We start from the raw sequence: 24044 nt of genomic DNA, 5'->3' as shown, positions 1-24044 counted from the left end.
AGGATGACATTCCCATAGTGTCCCTGAACGAGTGGTACAGGAGTGGTTCTACTTCCTGCCTGGGTGGGTGTGGTCTAAGTGGACTTCTTCTCCAGTGGACATGGACTGCAGGACCTGGCTGCTGATTGGAGGACGGCTTATAATAATGGCTAGAACGGAGCAAAAGGAATGGCATCAAACACAAGGAAACCATGTTTGATGTATTTAATACCATTCCACTAATTCCACTCCAGCCATTACCACGAGCCCGTCCTACCCAATTAAGATGCCACCAACCTCCTGTGGTCCCAATGTCCATACCAGCATCCCACTTAGAATTCATGGCCAATACATGACATCATTTGAAGTAGATGGTATATTAGTATTGATAGTAGTGTGGCTATTGAAACAGAGCCATGGTCTGGAAGAACTACTTCAGGAGGGGCATTGACACCAGTTCTGCTTCCATGGTTGATGTGGTGAATCTGGACTTGATGTTGTGGTGATGGAGTCATCAGAGAGGAGGACTATTTCTCTTTTACCATTTCACATGTTCTGGTTCAACAAAGAGCCCATTTGCGTTGCTCCTTATTTTTCATCACTCTCAAAGCAACTTCGAAGGCTTCCATCAACAACATTTTCATATATTAAAGTGCCCATGACAAATACTTTGAGACACGGTAGATTGGGTGGAATCTAAACACGTAAAACGCTCTAAGGTTCAGCCATGCAGATGAGCTGGAGGTTAAACCTATGGAAGCCATGGGGGTTAAAGCATTAGAGGAACATTTGACTAACGTTGTTGTTAGGTTCATGTCAAACCCGTTAGTCCTTTCTTGGGTCGTCTTGTGATGTTGTGGCACCAGTGTCCCGATGGCCATGTATGACTGCTCCTCACCCTAGTGTCCCCACGATCAGTGTCCCGATGGCCATGTATGACTGCTCCTCACCCTAGTGTCCCCATGATCAGTGTCCCGATGGCCATGTATGACTGCTCCTCACCCTAGTGTCCCCACGATCAGTGTCCCGATGGCCATGTATGACTGCTCCTCACCCTAGTGTCCCCACGATCAGTGTCCCGATGGCCATGTATGACTGCTCCTCACCCTAGTGTCCCCATGATCTGTGTCCCGATGGCCATGTATGACTGCTCCTCACCCTAGTGTCCCCATGATCTGTGTCCCGATGGCCATGTATGACTGCTCCTCACCCTAGTGTCCCCACGATCAGTGTCCCGATGGCCATGTATGACTGCTTCTCACCCTAGTGTCCCCACGACCAGTGTCCCGATGGCCATGTATGACTGCTCCTCACCCTAGTGTCCCCATGATCAGTGTCCCGATGGCCATGTATGACTGCTCCTCACCCTAGTGTCCCCACGATCAGTGTCCCGATGGCCATGTATGACTGCTCCTCACCCTAGTGTCCCCATGATCAGTGTCCCGATGGCCATGTATGACTGCTCCTCACCCTAGTGTCCCCATGATCAGTGTCCCGATGGCCATGTATGACTGCTCCTCACCCTAGTGTCCCCATGATCAGTGTCCCGATGGCCATGTATGACTGCTCCTCACCCTAGTGTCCCCATAATCAGTGTCCCATATTCACACTCCTCTGAGCTACAATCAGTCTGCTCCACTTGCTTTTGTTCCCTTTCCAACAACCATCTGAGCTGAGCTGGTCCATGCGCGTGTGGCACTGCACTCAACATCTAAAGACGTTCACCATAGTGAGTTCTTCAAAAGGACTGAGCAACACGTGCCTGAGTCCAAACATGGCTAGCCTGGGTATAGTTAGCATGGGTATGGTTAGCCTGGGTATAGTTAGCATGGGTATGGTTAGCCTGGGTATAGTTAGCATGGGTATGGTTAGCCTGGGTATGGTTAGTCTGGGTATGGTTAGCCTGGGTATAGTTAGCCTGGGTATGGTTAGCCTGGGTATAGTTAGCATGGGTATGGTTAGCCTGGGTATGGTTAGTCTGGGTATGGTTAGCCTGGGTATAGTTAGCATGGGTATGGTTAGCCTGGGTATGGTTAGTCTGGGTATGGTTAGCCTGGGTATGGTTAGCCTGGGTATGGTTAGCATGGGTATGGTTAGCCTGGTATGGTTAGCCCCAGGCTATGGGGGTGCCACAGGGTTCAATTCTCGGGCCGACCCTTTTCTCTGTATATATCAATGATGTTGCTCTTGCTGCGGGCGATTCCCTGATCCACCTCTACGCAGACGACACCATTGTATACACTTTCGGCCCGTCATTGGACACTGTGCTATCTAACCTCCAATCGAGCTTCAATGCCATACAACACTCCTTCCGTGGCCTCCAACTGCTCTTAAACGCTAGTAAAACCAAATGCATGCTTTTCAACCGATCGCTGCCTGCACCCGCATGCCCGACTAACATCACCACACTGGATGGTTCCGACCTTGAATATGTGGACACCTATAAGTACCTAGGTGTCTGGCTAGACTGCAAACTCTCCTTCCAGACCCATATCAAACATCTCCAATCGAAAATCAAATCAAGAATCGGCTTTCTATTCCGCAACAAAGCCTCCTTCACTCACGCTGCCAAGCTTACCCTAGTAAAACTGACTATCCTACCGATCCTCGACTTCGGCGACGTCATCTACAAAATTGCTTCCAACACTCTACTCAGCAAACTGGATGCAGTTTATCACAGTGCCATCCGTTTTGTCACTAAAGCACCTTATACTACCCACCACTGCGACTTGTATGCTCTAGTCGGCTGGCCCTCGCTACATATTCGTCGCCAGACCCACTGGCTTCAGGTCATCTACAAGGCCATGCTAGGCAAAGCTCTGCCTTATCTCAGCTCACTGGTCACGATGGCAACAACCATCCGTAGCACGCGCTCCAGCAGGTGTATCTCATTGATCATCCCTAAAGCCAACACCTCATTCGGCTGCCTTTCGTTCCAGTACTCTGCTGCCTGTGACTGGAACGAATTGCAAAAATCGCTGAAGTTGGAGACTTTTATCTCCCTCACCAACCTCAAACATCAGCTAGCTGAGCAGCTAACCGATCGCTGCAGCTGTACATAATCTATTGGTAAATAGCACACCCATTTTCACCTACCTCATCCCCACAGTTTTTATTTATTTACTTTTCTGCTCTTTTGCACACCAATATCTCTACCTGTACATGATCATTTATCACTCCAGTGTTAATCTGCAATATTGTAATTATTCGCCTACCTCCTCATGCCTTTTGCACACATTGTATATAGACTCCCCTTTTTTTCTCTGTGTTATTGACTTGTTAATTGTTTACTCCATGTGTAACTCTGTGTTGTCTGTTCACACTGCTATGCTTTATCTTGGCCAGGTCGCAGTTGCAAATGAGAACCTGTTCTCTACTAGCCTACCTGGTTAAATAAAGGTGAAATAAAAATAATAATAAAAATATTTAAAAAATTAGTTAGCCTGGGTATGGTTAGCCTGGGTATGGTTAGCCTGAGTATGGTTAGCCTGGGTATGGTTAGCCTGAGTATGGTTAGCCTGGGTATGGTTAGCCTGGGTATGGTTAGCCTGGGTATGGTTAGCCTGAGTATGGTTAGCCTGGGTATGGTTAGCCTGGGTATGGCTAGCCTGAGTATGGTTAGCCTGGGTATGGTTAGCCTGAGTATGGTTAGCCTGGGTATGGTTAGCCTGAGTATGGTTAGCCTGGGTATGGTTAGCCTGGGTATGGTTAGCCTGACTATGGTTAGCCTGGGTATGGTTAGCCTGGGTATGGTTAGCCTGGGTATGGTTAGCCTGAGTATGGTTAGCCTGAGTATGGTTAGCCTGGGTATGGTTAGCCTGGGTATGGTTAGCCTGGGTATGGTTAGCCTGAGTATGTTTAGCCTGGGTATGGTTAGCCTGGGTATGGTTAGCCTGGGTATGGTTAGCCTGAGTATGGTTAGCCTGGGTATGGTTAGCCTGAGTATGGTTAGCCTGGGTATGGTTAGCCTGAGTATGGTTAGCCTGGGTATGGTTAGCCTGAGTATGGTTAGCCTGGGTATGGTTGGCCTGAGTGGTTAGCCTGAGTATGGTTAGCCTGAGTATGGTTAGCCTGGGTATGGTTAGCCTGGGTATGGTTAGCCTGGGTATGGTTAGCCTGGGTATGGTTAGCCTGAGTATGTTTAGCCTGGGTTAGTTAGCCTGGGTATGGTTAGCCTGGGTATGGTTAGCCTGGGTATGGTTAGCCTGGGTATGGTTAGCCTGCGTATGGTTAGCCTGGGTATGGTTAGCCTGAGTATGGTTAGCCTGGGTATGGTTAGCCTGAGTATGGTTAGCCTGGGTATGGTTAGCCTGAGTATGGTTAGCCTGGGTATGGTTAGCCTGGGTATAGTTAGCCTGGGTATGGTTAGCCTGGGTATGGTTAGCCTGAGTATGGTTAGCCTGGGTATGGTTAGCCTGAGTATGGTTAGCCTGGGTATGGTTAGCCTGAGTATGGTTAGCCTGGGTATGGTTAGCCTGAGTATGGTTAGCCTGGGTAGTGCAAAACCAAACCGTGAATAATCCAATAAAACAAGACACAACCTTGAGACCAGACAGTATGGCAGAACTCTATTACACTATCAAACAAGAAACAAGTGTGTGTGTGTGTGCAGTCTGTCAGACACACACTCCACACAGTGCTGTTGTCCCTTTGATCTCTTGTATTAACAATAAAGCCATGCAGAAGGCTGAAGAAGAGAAATATCAAAAGAGCCGAAGGAACAAACAATGGTCCCACACAAAGAGAGAGAGGCCTGCCACTCAGATTGGGGTCTCTACGCTAGTCTGGCTGCATGGTGTCCATGACTGTAAACTTTAGCACGTCCCAAGGCCAATCTAATCAATCTGACTCCATGATTGATTTATGACGGCAGATAAAAGGGCCTACTCAGATTAAAGTCGCTCTGTGGTCTTTTATCCATATTCATACATAGTTATTTTATGTTTGACGGTAGAACCTCTTCTCTTGTTATTTGAAGCTCTTAGATCCTCTATATGAATGAATATTTATATCTCTATGATGAATATTTATGAGGTATGATATAGCATGGAGTTAGAAGTTATAGATATACATCAGATAGATAGATCACTTGTGGAGATGCTCTACTGGACACATTCACCAATCATCCTGACTGCAAACACACACACATACGGTTGAAGTCGGAAGTTTACATACACTTAGGTTGGAGTCATTAAAACTCGTTTTTCAACCACTCCACAAATTTCTTGTTAACAAACTATAGATTTGGCAAGTTGGTCAGGACATCTACTTTGTGCATGACACAAGATTATTTCACTTATAATTCACTGTATCACAATTCCAGTGGGTCAGAAGTTTACATACACTAAGTTGACTGTGCCTTTAAACAGCTTGGAAAAATTCCAGAAAATTATGTCATGGCTTTAGAAGCTTCTGATAGGCTAATTGACATAATTTGAGTCAATTGGAGGTGTACCTGTGGATGTATTTAAAGGCCTTCCTTCAAACTCAGTGCCTCTTTGCTTGACATCATGGGAAAATCAAAAGATATCAGCCAAGACCTCAGAAAAAACATTGTAGACCTCCACAAGTCTGGTTCCTTATTGGGAGCAATTTCCCAATGCATGAAGGTACCACGTTCATCTGTACAAACAATAGTACGCAAGTATAAACACCATGGGATCGTGTTCTGTCTCCTAGAGACTAACGTACTTGGGTGCGAAAAGTGCAAATCAATCCCAGAACAACATTAAAGAACCTTGTGAAGTTTGTGGAAGGCTAGAAGGCTACCTGAAACGTTTGACCCAAGTTAAACAATTTAAAGGCAATTCTACCACATACTAATTGAGTATGTAAACTTCTGACCCACTGGGAATGTGATGAAAGAAATAAAAGCGTAAATGAATCATTGTCTCTAAAATTATTCTGATATTTTACTCTGATTAAATGTCAGGGATTGTGAAAAACTGAGTTTAAATGAATTTGGCTAAGGTGTATGTACACTTCAACTGTATACACTGAATGTACAAAACATGAGGAACACCTTCCTAATATTGAGTTGCACACCCTTTTGCCCTCAGAACAGCCTCAATTCGCCAGGGCATGGACTCTACGTTCCACAGGGATGCTGGCCCATGTTGACTCCAATGCATTCTACGGTTGTGTTACGTTGGCTTGATGTCCTTTGGGTGATGGACCATTCTTGATACACACGGGAAACTGTTGGCCGTGAAATACCCAGCAGCGTTGCAGTTCTTGCCACACTCAAAGCAGTGCGCCTGGCAGCTACTACCATACCCCGTTCAAAGGCACTGAAAACATTTGTCTTACCCAATTCGCCCTCTGAATGGCACACATACACAGCCCATGTCTCGATTGTCTCAAGGGTTAAAAATCCTTGTTTTAACCGGTCTCCTCCCCTTCGTCTACACTGATTGAAGTGGATTTAACAAGTAACATCAATATAGGATGATATCTTTTGCCTGGATGCACCTGGTCAGTCTACAGTATGTCATGGAAAGAGCTTGATCCTAATGTTTTGTACACTCAGTGTAAATATATATATACAGTGTTCTAGTGAAAAGTTTGGACACCTACTCATTCAAGGTTTTTTCTTTTGTTTAAACTATTTTCTACATTCTAGAATCATAGTGAAGACATCAAAACTATTAAGTAACACATATGGAATCATGTAGAAACCAAGAAAGTGTTAAATGAATCAGATTCTTCAAAGTAGACACCCTTTGCTTTGATGACACCTTTGCACATTCTCTTGTTGTGGGAATTCTTCCCTTACATTCTCAACCAGCTTCATGAGGTTGGCACCTGGAATGCATTTCAATTAACAGGTGTGCCTTGTTAAATTGTGGAATTTCTTTCCTTCTTAATGCGCTTGAGCCAATCAGTTGTGTTGTCACAGACGACAGCCCTATTTGGTAAAAGACCAAGTTCATATTATGGCAAGAACAGTTCAAATAAGCAAAGAGAAACGACAGTCCATCATTACTTTTATTTATTTCATTGTTTTATTTATTTAAATCAGTTAAGAACAAATTATTATTTACAATGATGGTCTACCAAAAGGCCTCCTGGGGGGACAGGGGCTGGGATTAAAAATTAAAATATAGGACAAAAAACGCATCATGACAAGAGAGACAACACTACAAAAAGAGAGACCTAAGACAGCAACACATGACAACACAGCATGGTAGCAACACAATATAACAACAACATGGTAGCAACACAACATGTTAGCAGCACAAAACATGGTACAGACAATATTTGGCACAAACAGCCCAAAAGGCAAGAAGCTAGAGACAATACATCACACAAAGCAGCCACACCTGTCAGTCCATGATTGAGTCTTTGAATGAAGAGACTGATAAAACGGTCCAGTTTGAGTGTTTGTTGCAGCTCGTTCCAGTCGCTAGCTTCAGTGAACTGAAAAGAGGAGCGACCCAGGGATGTGGGCTTTAGGGACCTCTAACAGAGTGTGACTGGCAGAACGGGTGTTGTATGTGGAGGATGAGGCGTGTAGTAGGTATCTCAGATAGGGGGGATTGAGGCCTGAGAGGGTTTTATTAATAAGCATCAACCAGTGGGTCTTGAGATGGGTATACAGAGATGACGAGTTTACAAGGGAGTATAGATTGTAGTGATGTGTCCCATAAGGAGTATTGGTGGCAAATCTGATGGACGAATGGTAAAGAACATCTAGCTGCTCGAGAAGTCCCTTACCTGCCGATCTATAAATTATGTCTCCACAATCTAGCATGGGTAGGATGGTCTTCTGAATCAGGGTTAGTTTGGCAGCTGGGGTGAAAGAGGAGCGATTACGATAGAGGAAACCAAGTCTAGATTTAACTTTAGCCTGCAGCTTTGATATGAGCTGAGAGAAGGCCAGTGCACCGTCTAGCCATACTCCCAAGTACTTGTATGAGGTGACTACCTCAAGCTCTAATCCCTCAGAGGTAGTAATCACACCTGTGGGGAGAGGGGCATTCTTCTTACCAAACCACATTACCTTTGTTTTGGAGGTGTTCAGAAAAAGGTTTAGGGTAGAGAAAGCTTGTTGGACACTAAGAAAGCTTTGTTGTAGAGCATTTAACACAACATCCAGGGAGGGGCCAGTTAAGTATAAGACTGTATCATCTTCATATAAATTGATAAGAGAGCTTCCTACTGCCTGAGCTATGTTGTTGATTTAAATTGAGAAGGGCTTGGGGCCTAGGATCGAGCCTTGGGGTTCTCCCTTGGTGACAGAAAGTGGCTGAGACAGCAGATTTTCTGGCTTTATACACTGCACTCTTTGAGAGAGGTAGTTAACAAACCAGGCCAAAGACCCCTCAGAGACTTCAATACTCCTTAGCCGGCCTACAAGAATGGAATGGTCTACTGTATCAAAAGCTTTGGCCAAGTCAATAAAAATAGCAGCACCACATTGCATACCCGAGAGAATACTATAGACATCAAGAAAGCCAGTCAGTTGATTATCGACAAGTTTTTCCAACACTTTTGATAAACAGGGTAAAATATAAATATGCCTATAACAGTTAGGATCAGCTTGATCTCCTCCTTTCAATAAAGGACGAACCGTGGCTACCATCCAAACAATGGGAACCTTCCCAGAAAGGAGAGATCGGCTTGGCGATGATAGGGGCAGCAACCTTAAAGAAGAAAGGGTCTAAGCCATCTGAACCAGATGTTTTTTCGGAGTCGAGTTTAAGGAGCTCCTTTAGCACCTCGGAGTCAGTGACTGCCTGCAGGGAGAAACTTTGTAGCTGGGCTGGGGGAAAATAGGGAGAAGCATTGGGGATAGTCGCATTAGAAGGGGTGGGAGATGAGGAAATGTTGGACGGGCAAGGAGGCATATCTGAGTTAAATAGGAATCCTGACTTAATGAAGTGGTGATTAAAGAGCTCAGCCATCTGCTTTTTGTCAGCAATCACATCATCAACATTAAGGGACATGGGCAGCTGTGAGGAGGAGAGTTTATTCTCCAGGTCTTTAACCATTTTCCAGAACTTCTTGGGGTTACACGTACAGAGAGGGAATTGCTCTTTAAAGTAACCAACTTTGGCATTCCGGATAGCCTGAGTGCACTTATTTCTCATATGCCTGAACGAGAGCCGGTCAACCTGAGTATGCGTGTGCTGAGCCTTTCGCCAAATGCAATACTTGAGGTGGAGTAACTCTGCAAAATCACGGTTGAACCAGGTGCTCTTTTTAATTCTCGTTTTCTTTATGGGGGACTTGTTTGTTAACAATACCACTGAAAATATTTTAAAAAGAAGGTCCAAGAGTCTTCGGCAGAGGGGATCAAGCTGATTCTATACCATTTTATAGAGGCCAGTTCATGAAGGCAAGCATGCTCATTAAAGTTTTTTAGCAAGCATCTATGACAAATCAGAACAGATCATTTCACTGAGCAGCCATTACGAACACAGGCTGTAAAACAGTGATAACTAGGGTCATTACAGATAACATCAAGGAGAGTAGCCTTTTCTGGGGGTTTGGAGTCATACCTTGTGGGATTGGTAATAATCTGAGAAATATTTAGGGAGTCCCATTGCTTTAGGACTTGGTCAGGTGGTTTAAGCATGTCCCAGTTTAGGTCACCGAGCAGGACAAATTCAGACTTAGTGTAAGGGGCCAGGAGAGAGTACAGGCCGGTGCTGATGATGGACGATAACGCCCAGCAACAGTCAACAAAGAGCTATTTGAAAGTTGAATGCTTAAAACCAGCAAATCAAATTGTTTGGGGACAGACTTGGTGGAGACAACCGAACACTGAAGGTGATCCTTGGTAAAGATTACCACTCCCCCAAGTTTGGAAGATCTGTCTTGCTGAAAAACACCTCACAAGTACTCAACTGTCATCTTCATTAAATAATACCCGCAAAACACAAGTCTCAGCGTCAACAGTGAAGAGGCGACCTTGAGATGCTGGCCTTCTAGGCAGAGTTGAAAAAAATAAGACATATCTCAGACTGGCCAATAACAATAAAAGATTAAGAACGGCAAAAGAACACAGACACTGGACAGAGGAACTCTGCCTAGAAGGCCAGCATCCCGGAGTCGCCTCTTCACTGTTGACGTTGAGACTGGTGTTTTGCGGGTACCATTTATTGAAGCTGCCAGTTGAGGACTTGTGAGGCGTCTGATTCTCAAACTAGACACTCTAATGTACTTGTCCTCTTGCTCAGTTGTGCACTGGGGCCTCCCACACCTCTTTCTATTCTGGTTAGAGCCAGTTTGCGCTGTTCTGTGAAGAGAGCATTGTTTTTATTCATCGTATTCTCTTCCTGTCGTTACTTTACCAATGGTTGCGGATGTTCATTTCATAAGGAGTTAGTTCACTAACACAGGATGTAAAGTTGGCCCATGTTCCTCACTAGGAATTTTGTATGGGTGTGCCAGGGCCTGGTGCCAGGCTGGTCAGGGTAAGAAAGGGCAGGGCAAGTTACACTCCGACACCATTTTATAGACAGGAGCAAAGCCACGTGCCTTAATATAATAATAATAATATATGCCATTTAGCAGACACTTTTATCCAAAGCGACTTACAGTCATGTGTGCATACATTCTACGTATGGGTGGTCCCGGGGATCGAACCCACTACCCTGGCGTTACAAGCGCCATGCTCTACCAACTGAGCTACAGAAGGACCACTGAAGTGCCTTAATAGCACTTCAGGCCCTACCACTGAGAACAGCAGTATGTGACAGGAGCAAGAGCAAGAGCAAGAGAGAGGGAGGGAGGGAGATCGGCACAAGAGGCACATACTGTACGTATAGAGAGTAGAAGCAATAGGGACCTTTTAAAGAGGGACCGGGGGGAGGAGGGAGAGAATGATGAGTGATGAGTTCATGAGTCATATTATTGACCAGTAGCCATGCTGTGCTGATTGTGGTAATCAGTTTTACTCTGGACTGCATGGGGAGACCAGGGGCCCTGCTGCTGCTGTGTTGCTGTGATTGTGTGATTCTTCATTGAGTTATATTTAAGACCAGCAGCTGGCCTGCGTGCATTCAGGGGTTGTGGGACTACTGCTCATTTGAGGTAGGAGTGTGTGTGTGTGTGTGTGTGTGTGTGTGTGTGTGTGTGTGTGTGTGTGTGTGTGTGTGTGCGTGCGTGCGTGCGTGCGTGCGTGCGTGCGTGCGTGCGTGCGTGTACACACACTAGCTCATCACGGCAGGCTGGTAATGAGGGAGAGGTTCAGGTGATCTTTTAACCCAGCAGATAGAGACAGATGTTTCCTGCCTGGCTGTGGGCATCGCTCGGCAGGCAGCGGCTAAAGACGGAAACACCAAGCAGGCTACATCACTTTGCAGAGAGACACACTCACTGCTCACTTTCGCTCAAATACTGTACTCCAGGCTTGGAGACCCCTATTCTCTCTTTCATCTGTCCTTCAACTCCCTCTCTGACTCGTTGTCTCTCTTCTTCATCTTCCTCTCTCAGGCCCCTTTTTATCCCCTCTTGCCCTTCTCTCAGACCCAATCTCTCTCTTCTTCCCCCCTCCTCCCTCTCTCTCTCTCTCTCTGCTTATGAAAGTTGTAATAGACTTCCCGTCACGCTCATAAAGTGGGGAGCTGTAGATTTATAATCTAATTTATCCCAGCTTTCCAGCGCTCCGCTCAGCTCTGCTCTGCTCCGCTCCAGGGTCGGCCTAATGAAACACTGGAGGAAGTCAATCCTGCAGGCTTGAGCCCGCAGTGTAGCCCAGCCGCGATCACTTAATTGGTTAATCCCCACGGTAGTTAGTTAGTTGGGGCTCTACTTGTAATGAGGCTGGCTGTGAACTGATGGGTGAGGCGGTGGATAGCTGTTGAGATATAGTAGATGTTTGAGGAGGTAGAGATGCCAGTGGCAGGGTGGTGGTACTGCAGGAGATTGGGTCACCACGATAGAGACACTGTGATATCACCCACAGGTGTGTTGAGCTCTCAATTTATCAGTCTTTATGGTCATTGGTCAGTTTGTGATAGAAGATTGATCATTGGTTACTTATTTGGCCATTGATTACCTCCCGATTGGTCATTCACCTGACCATTGATCACTTGTCTGAGCATTTATCACTCATCTGTTTATCCACTCAGCTCCTTCAATCTCAATCTAAACTCAGCTAACTGTTTCTCTTTAGGACAATGTTTAGAGGTTAGAAAGAAACACAATCACCCATAGTTCAATGATGAGTGAGCTCAGTGATGGCCACAAAGAATTCAGCCTTCTCCCTCATCTCATCTCACCTCTCCTCACCTCTCCTCTCCTCATCTCAACTCTCCTCATCTCAACTCTTCTCATCTCATCTCACCTCTCCTCATCTCTCCTCTCCTCATCTCAACTCTCCTCATCTCTCCTCATCTCAAATCTCCTCATCTCACCTCTCCTCATCTCTCCTCTCCTAATTTCACCTCTCCTCTCCTCATCTCTCCTCTCCTAATCTCACCTCTCCTCATCTCTCCTCTCATCATTTCACCTCTCCTCATCTCTCCTCATCTCACCAGTTCTCTCCTCACCTCACCTCTCCTCATTTCACCTCTCCTCACTTCTCCTCATCTCAACTCTCCTCATCTCTCCTCATCTCACCTTTCCTCTCCTCATCTGTCCTCTCCTAATCTCACCTCTCCTAATCTCACCTCTCCCCATCTCTCCTCTCCTAATCTCACCTCTCCTCATCTCTCCTCATCTCACCAGTTCTCTCCTCACCCCACCTCTCCTCATTTCACCTCTCCTCATCTCTCATTTCCACATCTCTCCACTCCTCTTCCCCGCCTCCAGCAGGTATGGTACTGAATGTGTCACTCACTCTTCTGACTGTGCAGAGATAGAGACAGAGATAGAGACAGAGACAAGCCACCGGCTCAGCAGCTAGAGGAAATTGCTTCCGTCTCACTGAAATTAGACCTTTTTCCTATTTTCTCTGTCAGCCTTTCCTATTTTCTCTGTCAGCCTTTCTTTAACCGCATGTCTCTCTCTACTTCCTTCACTCTCTAAGTATCTCTCTGTCAATCTAGCATGGCAGGATGGCTGGTGGGGAGAAGATGGTGTGCTGTGGTGGTGTGGCAGACCCGGGTTCAAATAGTATTGGTTACCTTTCAAAAACTTAGAGTATTTAATTGAGCCTGTCTGGAGTGCCAGATGGGTGGGATTTGCACTTTGGGATTTCCTCCATTGGTTCCATTATGCCAGGCGACCTTAATCAAGCACCATTCAAGCATTCAATAGAAAACAAATACTATTTGAACCCAGGTCTGATAGATACGCCCGGGGAGAGAGGAGAGATCCTAGTGATGATTCATGTGGAGGTCAGACGTCTTAAGAGCAATGTAATTTTCATTTGACAAACTAAGCCCCATTTGATTTGTAATCCCCCGTTGTTTTTATTACCGTTGTCATCTCCTTTAATGGGCTTTCGCATGGCAGCATTGACTGCATGGCAGCATTGACTGTGACATCCCCAAATCTGCCGCTTTACATATTCTATGTCATCTGCAGCTCCTAATGGAGCCATTTCTGGGACACCAGCAGCACCTCTCTCCTCTCCTCAAACACCCGTCTGGATCTGTCTGTGACTGTGTCGACTGTAGCAGAATAGGATTATAGTCAGGACTTGCTTTGCTGCCTCTACAAACCTTGCCGAACATTCAGTAGATTCAGAGGTATTTTATCCTAAAGCCTAAGTTAACATACATGTTGTACTACATACACAGTTCTCCATTCAACTCTCTGTCTGTCTCAGTCAGTCAGATACTATTCAAGCTTGGCATTTGAAGCTTATAGCTGTTCCCTTGATGCTCAGGAGATTGCTGTTAAAATGCTAATGAGAGGCTGGGAGCATTCATGCATGGTGTGAGTGTGCACAGATGCTAGATGAACCATTGTAAATGTGCCTGTTCTCGTCCCGGGAGAGGGAATTTAATAACAATCATATTTACATAAATGAGTGGGTGTTGTGTAACAAAATGTCAATTCACTTAGATCAGATTCCTACACACCACTACTGCTGCTTATGGGGGCTGATGTTTACATGGATATAGATCTGCAGCTCCTGTGTGTGTGTGTGTGTGTGTGTGTGTGTGTGTGTGTGTGTGTGTGTGTGTGTGTGTGTGTGTGTGTGTGTGTGTGTGTGTGTGTGTGTGTGTGTGTGTGTGTGTGTGTGTGTGTGTGTGTGTGTGTGTGTGTGTGCGTGCGTGCGTGCGTGCGTGCGTGCGTGCGTGCGTGCGTGCGTGCGTGCGTGTGTGTTTATACACGTATATCGACAGTATCTGCGCTCCTGAAGCTGCGAGACAAATTAGCGCAGCTGCACCTCTACCCCCAGTTTCCTTCTCCTTTCCTCTGCTCCCCCTGCAGCCACCTACTCCCTTCTCTGCCATTACGGGGAGATGAGGGAAATTACTTCCAGAAGTAATAGGTGGGTGGTGATGAAATTGGGTCTGATTTGAATAAGCTCTTCATTGAAAAGTCAGTGTTATGAAACATTAATGAACAGGTGATGTCTCTCTCTGCAAGAACCTTCTTAGCACCAGTGAATTGGCTGGAGAACACAGTCACCGTATGGGTGAAGATGTGAAGATAAGAGGATATGAGGGCAATGGTGGAGCATGTGTTGTACATGTGTTGGACATGTGTTGGACATGTGTTGGACATGTGTTGTACATGTGTTGTACATGTGTTGGACATGTGTTGTACATGTGTTGTACATGTGTTGTACATGTGTTGTACATGTGTTGTACATGTGTTGGACATGTGTTGGACATGTGTTGTACATGTGTTGGACATGTGTTGGACATGTGTTGGACATGTGTTGGACATATGTTGGACATGTGTTGGACATGTGTTGGACATGTGTTGGACATGTGTTGGACATGTGTTGGACATGTGTTGAACATGTGTTGGACATGTGTTGGACATGTGTTGGACATGTGTTGGACATGTGTTGGACATGTGTTGCTGCCCCAGATGTTTTGCATATTCGTTTCATGATCATTAGGCTGATTATATACAGCTGGAGCATGTATGGTAGGCTGCATCATGTGCTGTGTGTAATATTACTGCGCATAATGTTTTGCATATTGCTTTGTAGTGTTAATAACTAGTGACGGGGGAAGAAACGGATACAGTTTCATATCGAGATATTTGCTTGTTAGTATTGGCCTACTTTAAATACATTTTTAGTGAGGGAAACATTGCTTTGTAGTGTTATTGCTAGTGATGGGGGGAAATGGATACAGTTACATATCAGGATATTTACTCAGACAATATATTGTATTGTGGCCTTTTGACAATATCGCAATATCATTTTTTCACTAATTGGCTGTACCTGCACCAAACTCCAGTATTTCTCCATCATCAATTTGTTTTCTGCACTTTTATTTCCATGACTGATCACAAGTCGTTTTCTCATGGCTCCCTCTTGTCCCTCTGCAGAAGACATATGGTGAGCAATATGTTTGGAACATTGAAACGCAATAAAATCACAGTATCAAATTGCAATACATACAGAATTGTGAGAATCACAATATATATCGTATCGGCGCCTAAGTATCGTGATAATATTGTGTTGTGAGTTCCCGGGCATTTCCCAGCCCTATAATTGATCTGACATTTGGGCAGAGGAATACTTGAAAATTAGGAACGGATCAGTAACATGCAAACCACACCGGCCACGTCGCGTGCGCGAGCCTTGCAAAATAAATGTACACCTGCATGTTATTCAGTCATTTCAGCCACACCACTCAGGCCGGGAACGTGCGTAATGTCTGTGTAGCCAAGCGCTAAACTAGATGGTTGGTTCTAATTGAGACACTTAATGTCCATTCTACTCATTGGTGTTCAGGAGCATCCAACCCCAACTGGGTATTTGAATGATGAACGAGGAGATATTAATCATAGATAACAAACAAAAAAACTCCAAGAGCATATTTTGGATCATTTTTGTTGCAATAGCATAAATGAAATGTATTTATTAAACTGTTAGAATGCATTGGCTCAGAACGGGATTGCTAGATGACCAGCTTTTCTAGTGTTAATAGTCGGAGTAAAGAAACGTGATTTTGTACGACTGCGGGTCAAAATCATGCAAAGATCCTGCAAAGATCCTGCAAAGATCCTGCAAAGATCATGCAAAGATCCTGCAAAGATCATGCAAAGATCCTGCAAAGATCCTGCAAAGAAAAGGAACAACTGCAATTCAGGTGAAATAACAATCTCCCAGGACAAATTTGCTAGCAACAGCAAGATATCTAAATGTCCATGAATGTTTCATGTGTTTGACACGCCCCCATATCAAATCAAATGTATTTATATAGCCATTCGTACATCATCTGATATCTCAAAGTGCTGTACAGAAACCCAGCCTAAAACCCCAAACAGCAAGCAATGCAGGTGTAGAAGCACGGTGGCTAGGAAAAACTCCCTAGAAAGGCCAAAACCTAGGAAGAAACCTAGAGAGGAACCAGGCTATGTGGGGTGGCCAGTCCTCTTCTGGCTGTGCCAGGTGGAGATTATAACAGAACATGGCCAAGATGTTCAAATGTTCATAAATGACCAGCATGGTCAAATAATAATAATCACAGACAGAACAGTTGAAACTGGAGCAGCAGCACGGCCAGGTGGACTGGGGACAGCAAGGAGTCATCACGTCAGGTAGTCCTGAGGCATGGTCATAGGGCTCAGGTCCTCCGAGAGAGAGAAAGAAAGCGAGAAAGAGAGAATTAGAGAGAGCATACTTAAATTCACACAGGACACCGGATAGGACAGGAGAAGTACTCCAGATATAACAAACTGACCCTAGCCCTCGACACATAAACTACTGCAGCATAAATACTGGAGGGTCAGACAGGAGGGGTCAGGAGACACTGTGGCCTCATCTGATGACACCCCCAGACAGGGCCAAACAGGAAGGATATGAATATAGTTTTTTCAATGTTGGTTTTGATATTTTGATATTTTAACCTGTGTGTGATGATCGCGTCTGGTGTGGATGGAAAAAATCAACATGCGCATGATGGAAGATGAACTCTAGCGGCCGGTGTAGTTAGTATGTGGACACCCCTTCAAATTAGTGGATTTGGCAATTTCAGCCACACCCGTTGCTGACAGGTGTATGAAATCAAGCACACCGCCATGCAATCTCCATATTCAAACATTGGCAGGGGAATGGCCTTACTGAAGAGCTCAGTGACTTTCAACGTGACTCAGTGACTTTCAACAAGTACATTCGTCAAGATTCTGCTCTGCTAGCGCTGCCCCGGTCAAGTGCTGCTATTGTGAAGTTGAAACGTCTAGGAGCAACAACGGCTCAGCTGCGAAGTGGCAGGCCACACAAGCTCACAGAACGGGACCGCCGAGTGCTGAAGCAGGTAAAAATTGTCTGTCCTCAGTTTCAACACTCACTACTGAGTTCCAAACTGCCTCTGGAAGCAACATCAGCACAATAACTGTTCATTCGGGAGCTTCATTTCCATGGCCAAGCAGCCGCACACAAGCCCAAGATCACCATGTGCAATACCAAGCGTCGGCTGGAGTGGTTTAAAGCTTGCCGCCATTGTAGCCTGGAGCAGTGTAAACGCGTTCTCTTCACCATCTGGCAGTCCGACAGACGAATCTGGGTTTGGCAAATGCCAGGAGAACGCTCCCTGCCCTAATACATAGTGCCAACTGTAAAGTTTGGTGGAGGAGGTTTAATGGTCTGTGGCTGTTTCATGGTTTGGCCTTGGCCCCTAAGTTCAAGTGAATGGAAATGATAATCTAGACGATTCTGTGCTTCCAACTTTGTGGCAACATTTTGGGAAGGCTCTTTTCTGTTTCAGCATGACAATTCCGCTGTGCTCAAAGCGAGCTCCATACAGAAATTATTTGTTAAGATCAGTGTGGAAGAACTTGGCTTCCCTGCACAGAGCCCTGACCTCAACCCCATCAAACACCTTTGGGAGGAACTGAAACAGCGACTGAGAACCAGGCCAAATTGCCCAACATCCGTGCTCGACCTCACGACTGCTTTTGTGACTGAATGGAAGCAAGTTCCCGCAGCAATGTTACAACATCTAGTGGAAAGCCTTCCCAGAAGAGTGGAGGATGTTATTGCAGCAAACGGGGGACCAACTCCATATGAATGGAACGAAATGTTCAGCGAGCAGGTGTCCACATACTTTTGTTCATGTAGTGTAAGTAGTGTGTTTTTCTAGTGTAAGTAGTGTGTTTTTCTAGTGTAAGTAGTGTGTTTGAAGATAAAACAGGATCATGCATGAAGAAGAGAATCAAATTAATGGTTCTGAGATTGAACCAGTAAATGTGTCTGAGATTGAGGAGCCAGTTAAAGCCTGCCACGCTCTGTAATGCCCCAGAACCCTCTCTTCTCCTCTCTGTGTCTCAGACTGATCAGACACACACACACACACTCCACCCTAATTCTCATTTAGGCAGCCGACAGAGAGAAGGGAAGGGAAAGGAGAGAGGGAGGGGGAGAGAGACGGAGAGAGGGAGGGAGAGAGAGACGGAGAGAGCGAGAGAGACGGAGAGAGAGAGAGATTAGCCTCAGACTAGAGAATAGAGAGATTGAGCTGCAGGAAACTCTGTGCAACTTGACGATGTAAAGGTGGAATGATAAAGAGCACAGACAGGAATATTGCTCACAGTAACCGGCTAGACAGGCCACTGTGACATAAAGATACGACTGCCTATTTGAATAACATTGACACCCAAAGCACCTTGAAAAGGGAATGTGTAACAATACTTATCAGAAGTCATGTTGCTTGTTGCTGTTTGCCATCATGTTTCTGTCATCATTTAGAGTTAATGTACTGAATCTAGATGGGAGCTGTGGCAGCATACATTAAAATCCACAGAGAGAGAGAGGGGGAAAGAGAGAGAGAGAGAGAGAGAGAGAGAGAGAGAGAGAGAGAGAGAGAGAGAGAGAGAGAGAGAGAGAGAGAGAGAGAGAGAGAGAGAGAGAGAGAGAGAGAGAGAGAGAGAGAGAGAGAGAGAGAGAGAGAGAGAGAGAGAGAGAGAGAGAGAGAGAGAGAGAGAACATTGGCTCCCAGGGTGGCTGCTACTTTATACTCCAAACACATAGTCCTCTTGTCTGTCCCCCAAGCCATTCTAATCTGATCGTCTTTCTCTCCACTTTCGATGGGCTTGTGTCCTTAATTGCATTGCTCTTCTCTCTCTCATTACAATTGACTTTGTATTCTGTGTGAGGGGTTTGTGTCCATATGTGTGTGTGTTATACTAAAACCATGTTTGCGTGTGTGTACGTGACTCTTACAGGCGTGTGTGTGTGTTTCTGTACAGTATGTCAATATGGGTGTGTGTTTCTGTACAGTATGTCAATGTGTGTGTGTGTGTGTGTGTGTACACTACTTCTCCTGATTGGATTATTAAGAGAGACATCCATCCTCTCAGCCCCTCAATGGTGCTCTGGTAAAGAGCAGCGCTATCGATCCCAATACAGTTCCATTTCCTCTCTGTGTCCAAACTTATTAGATCCTCTCCTCTCACACAGCCCTTTGATCCCTACCTCCCTTTCTCTACTTTGTAAGCCCCGCTCTCTCTTCCCCCCATTATCTTGTTCTCTCTCTACATCCTCTCCTCTCTTTCTCCTTCTTACCTTTCTTTACGGCATCTGTCTCTATTCCATTCTCTCTCCCTACCTTTCCCTCTCTCCCCGACTCCATCTCCTCTTTCTATGTCGCTTTCATCCGAACCCCTCTCTCTACCCCTCCCTCTCCCCCCTCTCCCCCTCTCTCTCTCCCCCGCTCTCTTTCCCCCTCTCTCTTTCTATCACTAACTCCCCCTTCTCTCTCTGTGTCTCCGTGCAGGCTCTCTATCCTAGCCCAGAGGAGGGCTGGCAGATCTACAGTTCAGCTCAGGATGCAGATGGGAAGTGTATCTGTACAGTGGTGGCCCCGGCCCAGAACATGTGTAACCGAGACCCACGCAGTCGGCAGCTCCGCCAGCTCATGGAGAAGGTAACAGCCGTCAACAACTCACACATTTTGTTACCCACGCCTGGTACAATCTGCACGCATACACACGACGCAGGCATAGAAACGAATCCACACTCTGGCTCCTTCTGTTGTAAACCAATTAGACTCTTAGAGATGAACAGTCACATTATGACAGTCACTATGACAGTCCCACTATGACAGTCACACTCACTCTATCCCGCTGAGGTTTGATCAGTCATGCATACAAACAGTGTGTGTCATAATACTTACTTTGTTCGTCAAAACGATTGCAGTAGCATGAGAGAGAAACAGGTACCCATGAAGATTGGATTCATTGAGCCTTCGCCTTGTAGTGTTGTTCCAATTGGATCCATTAGGCTGAAAAACAAAGTCAAGAAAAAGCAGTGAAGAAAAAGAATATGAACCAGATCAGTAAATGGAGCAGCCAGCCGACTGCTGCAGCTGCACTCGAACTGTTCACACACATTGTCAGCTGAAATAAACTGTCAAACACACCATCTCTCCACACTCATACACTCTCTACACCAGCTCTATACACTAATACACTCTCTACACCAGCTCTCCACACTCATACACTCTCTACACCAGCTCTCCACACACATACACTCTCTACACCAGCTCTCCACACTCATACACTCTCTACACCAGCTCTCTACACTCATACACTCTCTACACCATCTCTCTACACTCATACACTCTCTACACCATCTATCCACACTCATACACTCACTACACCATCTCTCCACACTCATACACTCACTACACCATCTCTCCACACTCATACGCTCACTACACCATCACTCTCTACACTCATACGCTCTCTCTCTCTACACCATTTCTTCACACTCATACACTCACTCTCCACACTCATACATCTCTCACCACACTCATACGCTCTCTACAACATTTCTTCACACCATTTCTTCACACACTCATACACTCACTACACCATCTCTCCACACTCACCATCTCTCCACACTCATACGCTCACTACACCATCTCTCCACACTCTCTCCACACTCACTCACTCTCTCCACACTCATACACTCACTACACCATCTCTCTCACACTCATCTCTCCACGCTCTCTCTCCACACTCATACACTCTCTATTTCTCCACACTCATACACTCACTACACCATCTACCACACTCACTACACTCATCTACTCTCTACACCATCTCCTACACCATCTCTCCTACACTCATACACTCTCTACACCATCTCCTACACTCATACACTCACCATCTACACCATCTCCCCCATCTCTCTACACTCATACACTCTCTATACCATCTCTCTACAGTCTCTACACTCTCTCCACCATCTCCCCATACTCTCTACACTCATACACTCTCTACACCATCTCTCTACACTCATACACTCTCTACAGCATTTCTCTACACTCATACACTCTCTACACCATCTCTCTACACTCTCTACACCATCTCTCCACACTCATACACTCTACACCATCTCTCTACACTCTCTACACCATCTCTCTATACTCTCTACACTCTCTACACCATCTCTCTACAGTCTCTACACTCTCTCCACCATCTCCCCATACGCTCTACACTCATACACTCTCTACACCATCTCTCCACACTCATACATTTACTACACCATCTCTCCACACTCATACACTCTCTACACCATCTCTCTACACTCATACACTCTCTACAACAACTCTCTACACTCATACACTCTCTACATCATCTCTCCTCACTCATACACTCTCTACACCATCTCTCTACACTCATACACTCTCTATAGCATCTCTCCACACTCATACACTCTTTGCACCATCTCTCTACACTCTCTACACCATCTCTCCACACTCATACACTCTCTACACCATCGCTCTACACTCTACACCATCTCTCTATTCTCTCTACACTCTCTACACCATCTCTCTACACTCTCTACACCATCTCTCTACACTCTCTACACTCTCTACACCATCTCTCTACACTCATACACTCTCTACAACAACTCTCTACACTCATACACTCTCTACATCATCTCTCCTCACTCATACACTCTCTACACCATCTCTCTACACTCATACACTCTCTATAGCATCTCTCCACACTCATACACTCTCTACACCATCGCTCTACACTCTCTACACCATCTCTCTATTCTCTCTACACTCTCTACACCATCTCTCTACACTCTCTACACCATCTCTCTACACTCTCTACACTATCTGCACCATCTCTCTACACTCTCTACACCATCTCTCCACACCCAAACACTCTCTACACCATCTCTCTACACTCTCTACGCCATCTCTCTACACTCATACACTCTCTACACCATCTCCCCATACTCTCTACACTCATACACTCTCTACACCATCTCTCTACAGTCTCTACACTCTCTCCACCATCTCCCCATACTCTCTACACTCATACACTCTCTACACCATCTCTCTACACTCATACTCTCTACAGCATCTCTCTACACTCATACACTCTCTACACCATCTCTCCACACCCAAACACTCTCTACACCATCTCTCCACACTCATACACTCTCTACACCATTTCTCTACACCACATATGTCAGAGTCAAGGCCCGCGGGCCACATCCGGCCCGCGAGAAGGTTTTTTACGGCCCCTGGGATGATCTTGATTTGTTATTAGAACCGGCCCGCAGACCGCAGCAAGCCGGCAGCCCGCAGATCTTTTACACGCACCAATACTACATTTCCCACAATGCAACGGTGACGCACCGAGCAGTAGGCTGCTTCATTTCAATATTTATTGGCACAGCAGTTGTCAGCATCACAGTAAAATTAACTTTCAGATACCCATCAAAAATGGCAAAACGGAAGGTGGACACTGAGAACCGGGGGTTTCAAACAAGGTGGGAGTCGGAGTATTTGTTCACGGAGGTAGCTGGAAAACCTGTGTGTCTTCTGTGTGGAGAAAGTGTGGCGGTACTGAAAGAGTATAATCTGAGACGACATTATGAAACGAAACACGCGGACAAAAACAAGAATATGGACATGGAACAAAGGCTACAAAAGGCAGAGGAATTAAAACGAGGCCTCAAATCTCGACAGGCTCTGTTCAAAAAAGCCAAATCACAAGGCCAGGCTGCTGTCAAGGCCAGTTTTATTTTGGCAGAAGAGATCGCTAAATCAGCCCGGCCATTTACGGAGGGGGATTTCATCAAAAACTGCATGATTAAAGTTTGTGACGAAGTTTGCCCAGAAAAAAGGCAACTCTTTTTAAATGTGAGTCTGAGCAGAAACACCATTGCCGAGAGAGTAGACCAGTTGTCCATCAATCTAAAAGAGCAGCTTGTGAAAAAGGGAAAAGATTTCATTGCATATTCCTTGGCTGTGGATGAGAGCACCGACATTTCTGACATTGCGCAGTTGTCAATTTTCATCCGCGGAGTGGACTCCAGCCTAAGCGTGACAGAGGAGTTTTTGGCTTTACGTCCTATGCATGGCACAACTACGGGGCATGATTTGTATGAAGAGGTGTCAAGATGTGTAAATGAGATGGAGCTGCCTTGGGAAAAACTCGTGGGTTTGACAACCGACGGAGCACCTGCGATGTGTGGACACAGGAGCGGACTGGTGGCGAAGATACGGGAAAAGATGCAAGAGGAAAACGCGACAGGTGAGCTGACAGCTTATCATTGTATCATACACCAGGAAGCGTTGTGCGGTAAAGCCTTGAAAATGGAGCATGTAATGAGCATCATCACGCGCACAGTTAACTTTATTAGAGCCAAAGGTTTGAATCACCGCCAGTTCAAGGCATTTCTGACGGAGTTAGAAACGGAGCATGGTGATTTGCCTTATCACACAGAGGTGCGATGGCTAAGCCAGGGAAAGGTGCTTCAAAGATGTTTCGAGCTTCGTGAGGAGATTTGTCTGTTCTTGGACAGCAAAGGGAAAGACACAACACAACTCCGAGACGAAATGTTTCTGTGTGAAATGGCTTTTCTGTGTGACATTACGAGTCATCTGAATGCAATGAACTTGCAGCTGCAGGGTCGGGATCGTGTCATCTCTGATATGTACAGTACAGTGAAGGCATTTAAAACCAAGTTGAGTGGATGATAGAAAATTGCTATTATTGTTTTTTTC

The 24044-nt window shown here is 45.6% G+C and overlaps 1 protein-coding gene across 2 annotated transcripts in view; it reads left to right on the top strand.

Moving 5' to 3' along the window:
• The window catches only part of olfm2a (olfactomedin 2a), a 163926-nt gene that overhangs the window by 118570 nt on the left and 21312 nt on the right, over positions 1–24044 (top strand). For both annotated transcript variants that reach the window (XM_046330590.1, XM_046330589.1), the window contains exon 2: positions 19782–19931. In XM_046330590.1, coding sequence (XP_046186546.1) covers positions 19782–19931 — 150 coding nt within the window. The remainder of the gene's footprint in view (positions 1–19781; positions 19932–24044) is intronic.

Source organism: Oncorhynchus gorbuscha, linkage group LG26 (genome assembly GCF_021184085.1).
Source record: "Oncorhynchus gorbuscha isolate QuinsamMale2020 ecotype Even-year linkage group LG26, OgorEven_v1.0, whole genome shotgun sequence".
NCBI classification, from domain to species: domain Eukaryota; kingdom Metazoa; phylum Chordata; class Actinopteri; order Salmoniformes; family Salmonidae; genus Oncorhynchus; species Oncorhynchus gorbuscha.
The sequence above is the reverse complement of the archived record's forward strand: the minus strand, read 5'-3'. Positions and strand labels throughout refer to the sequence as shown.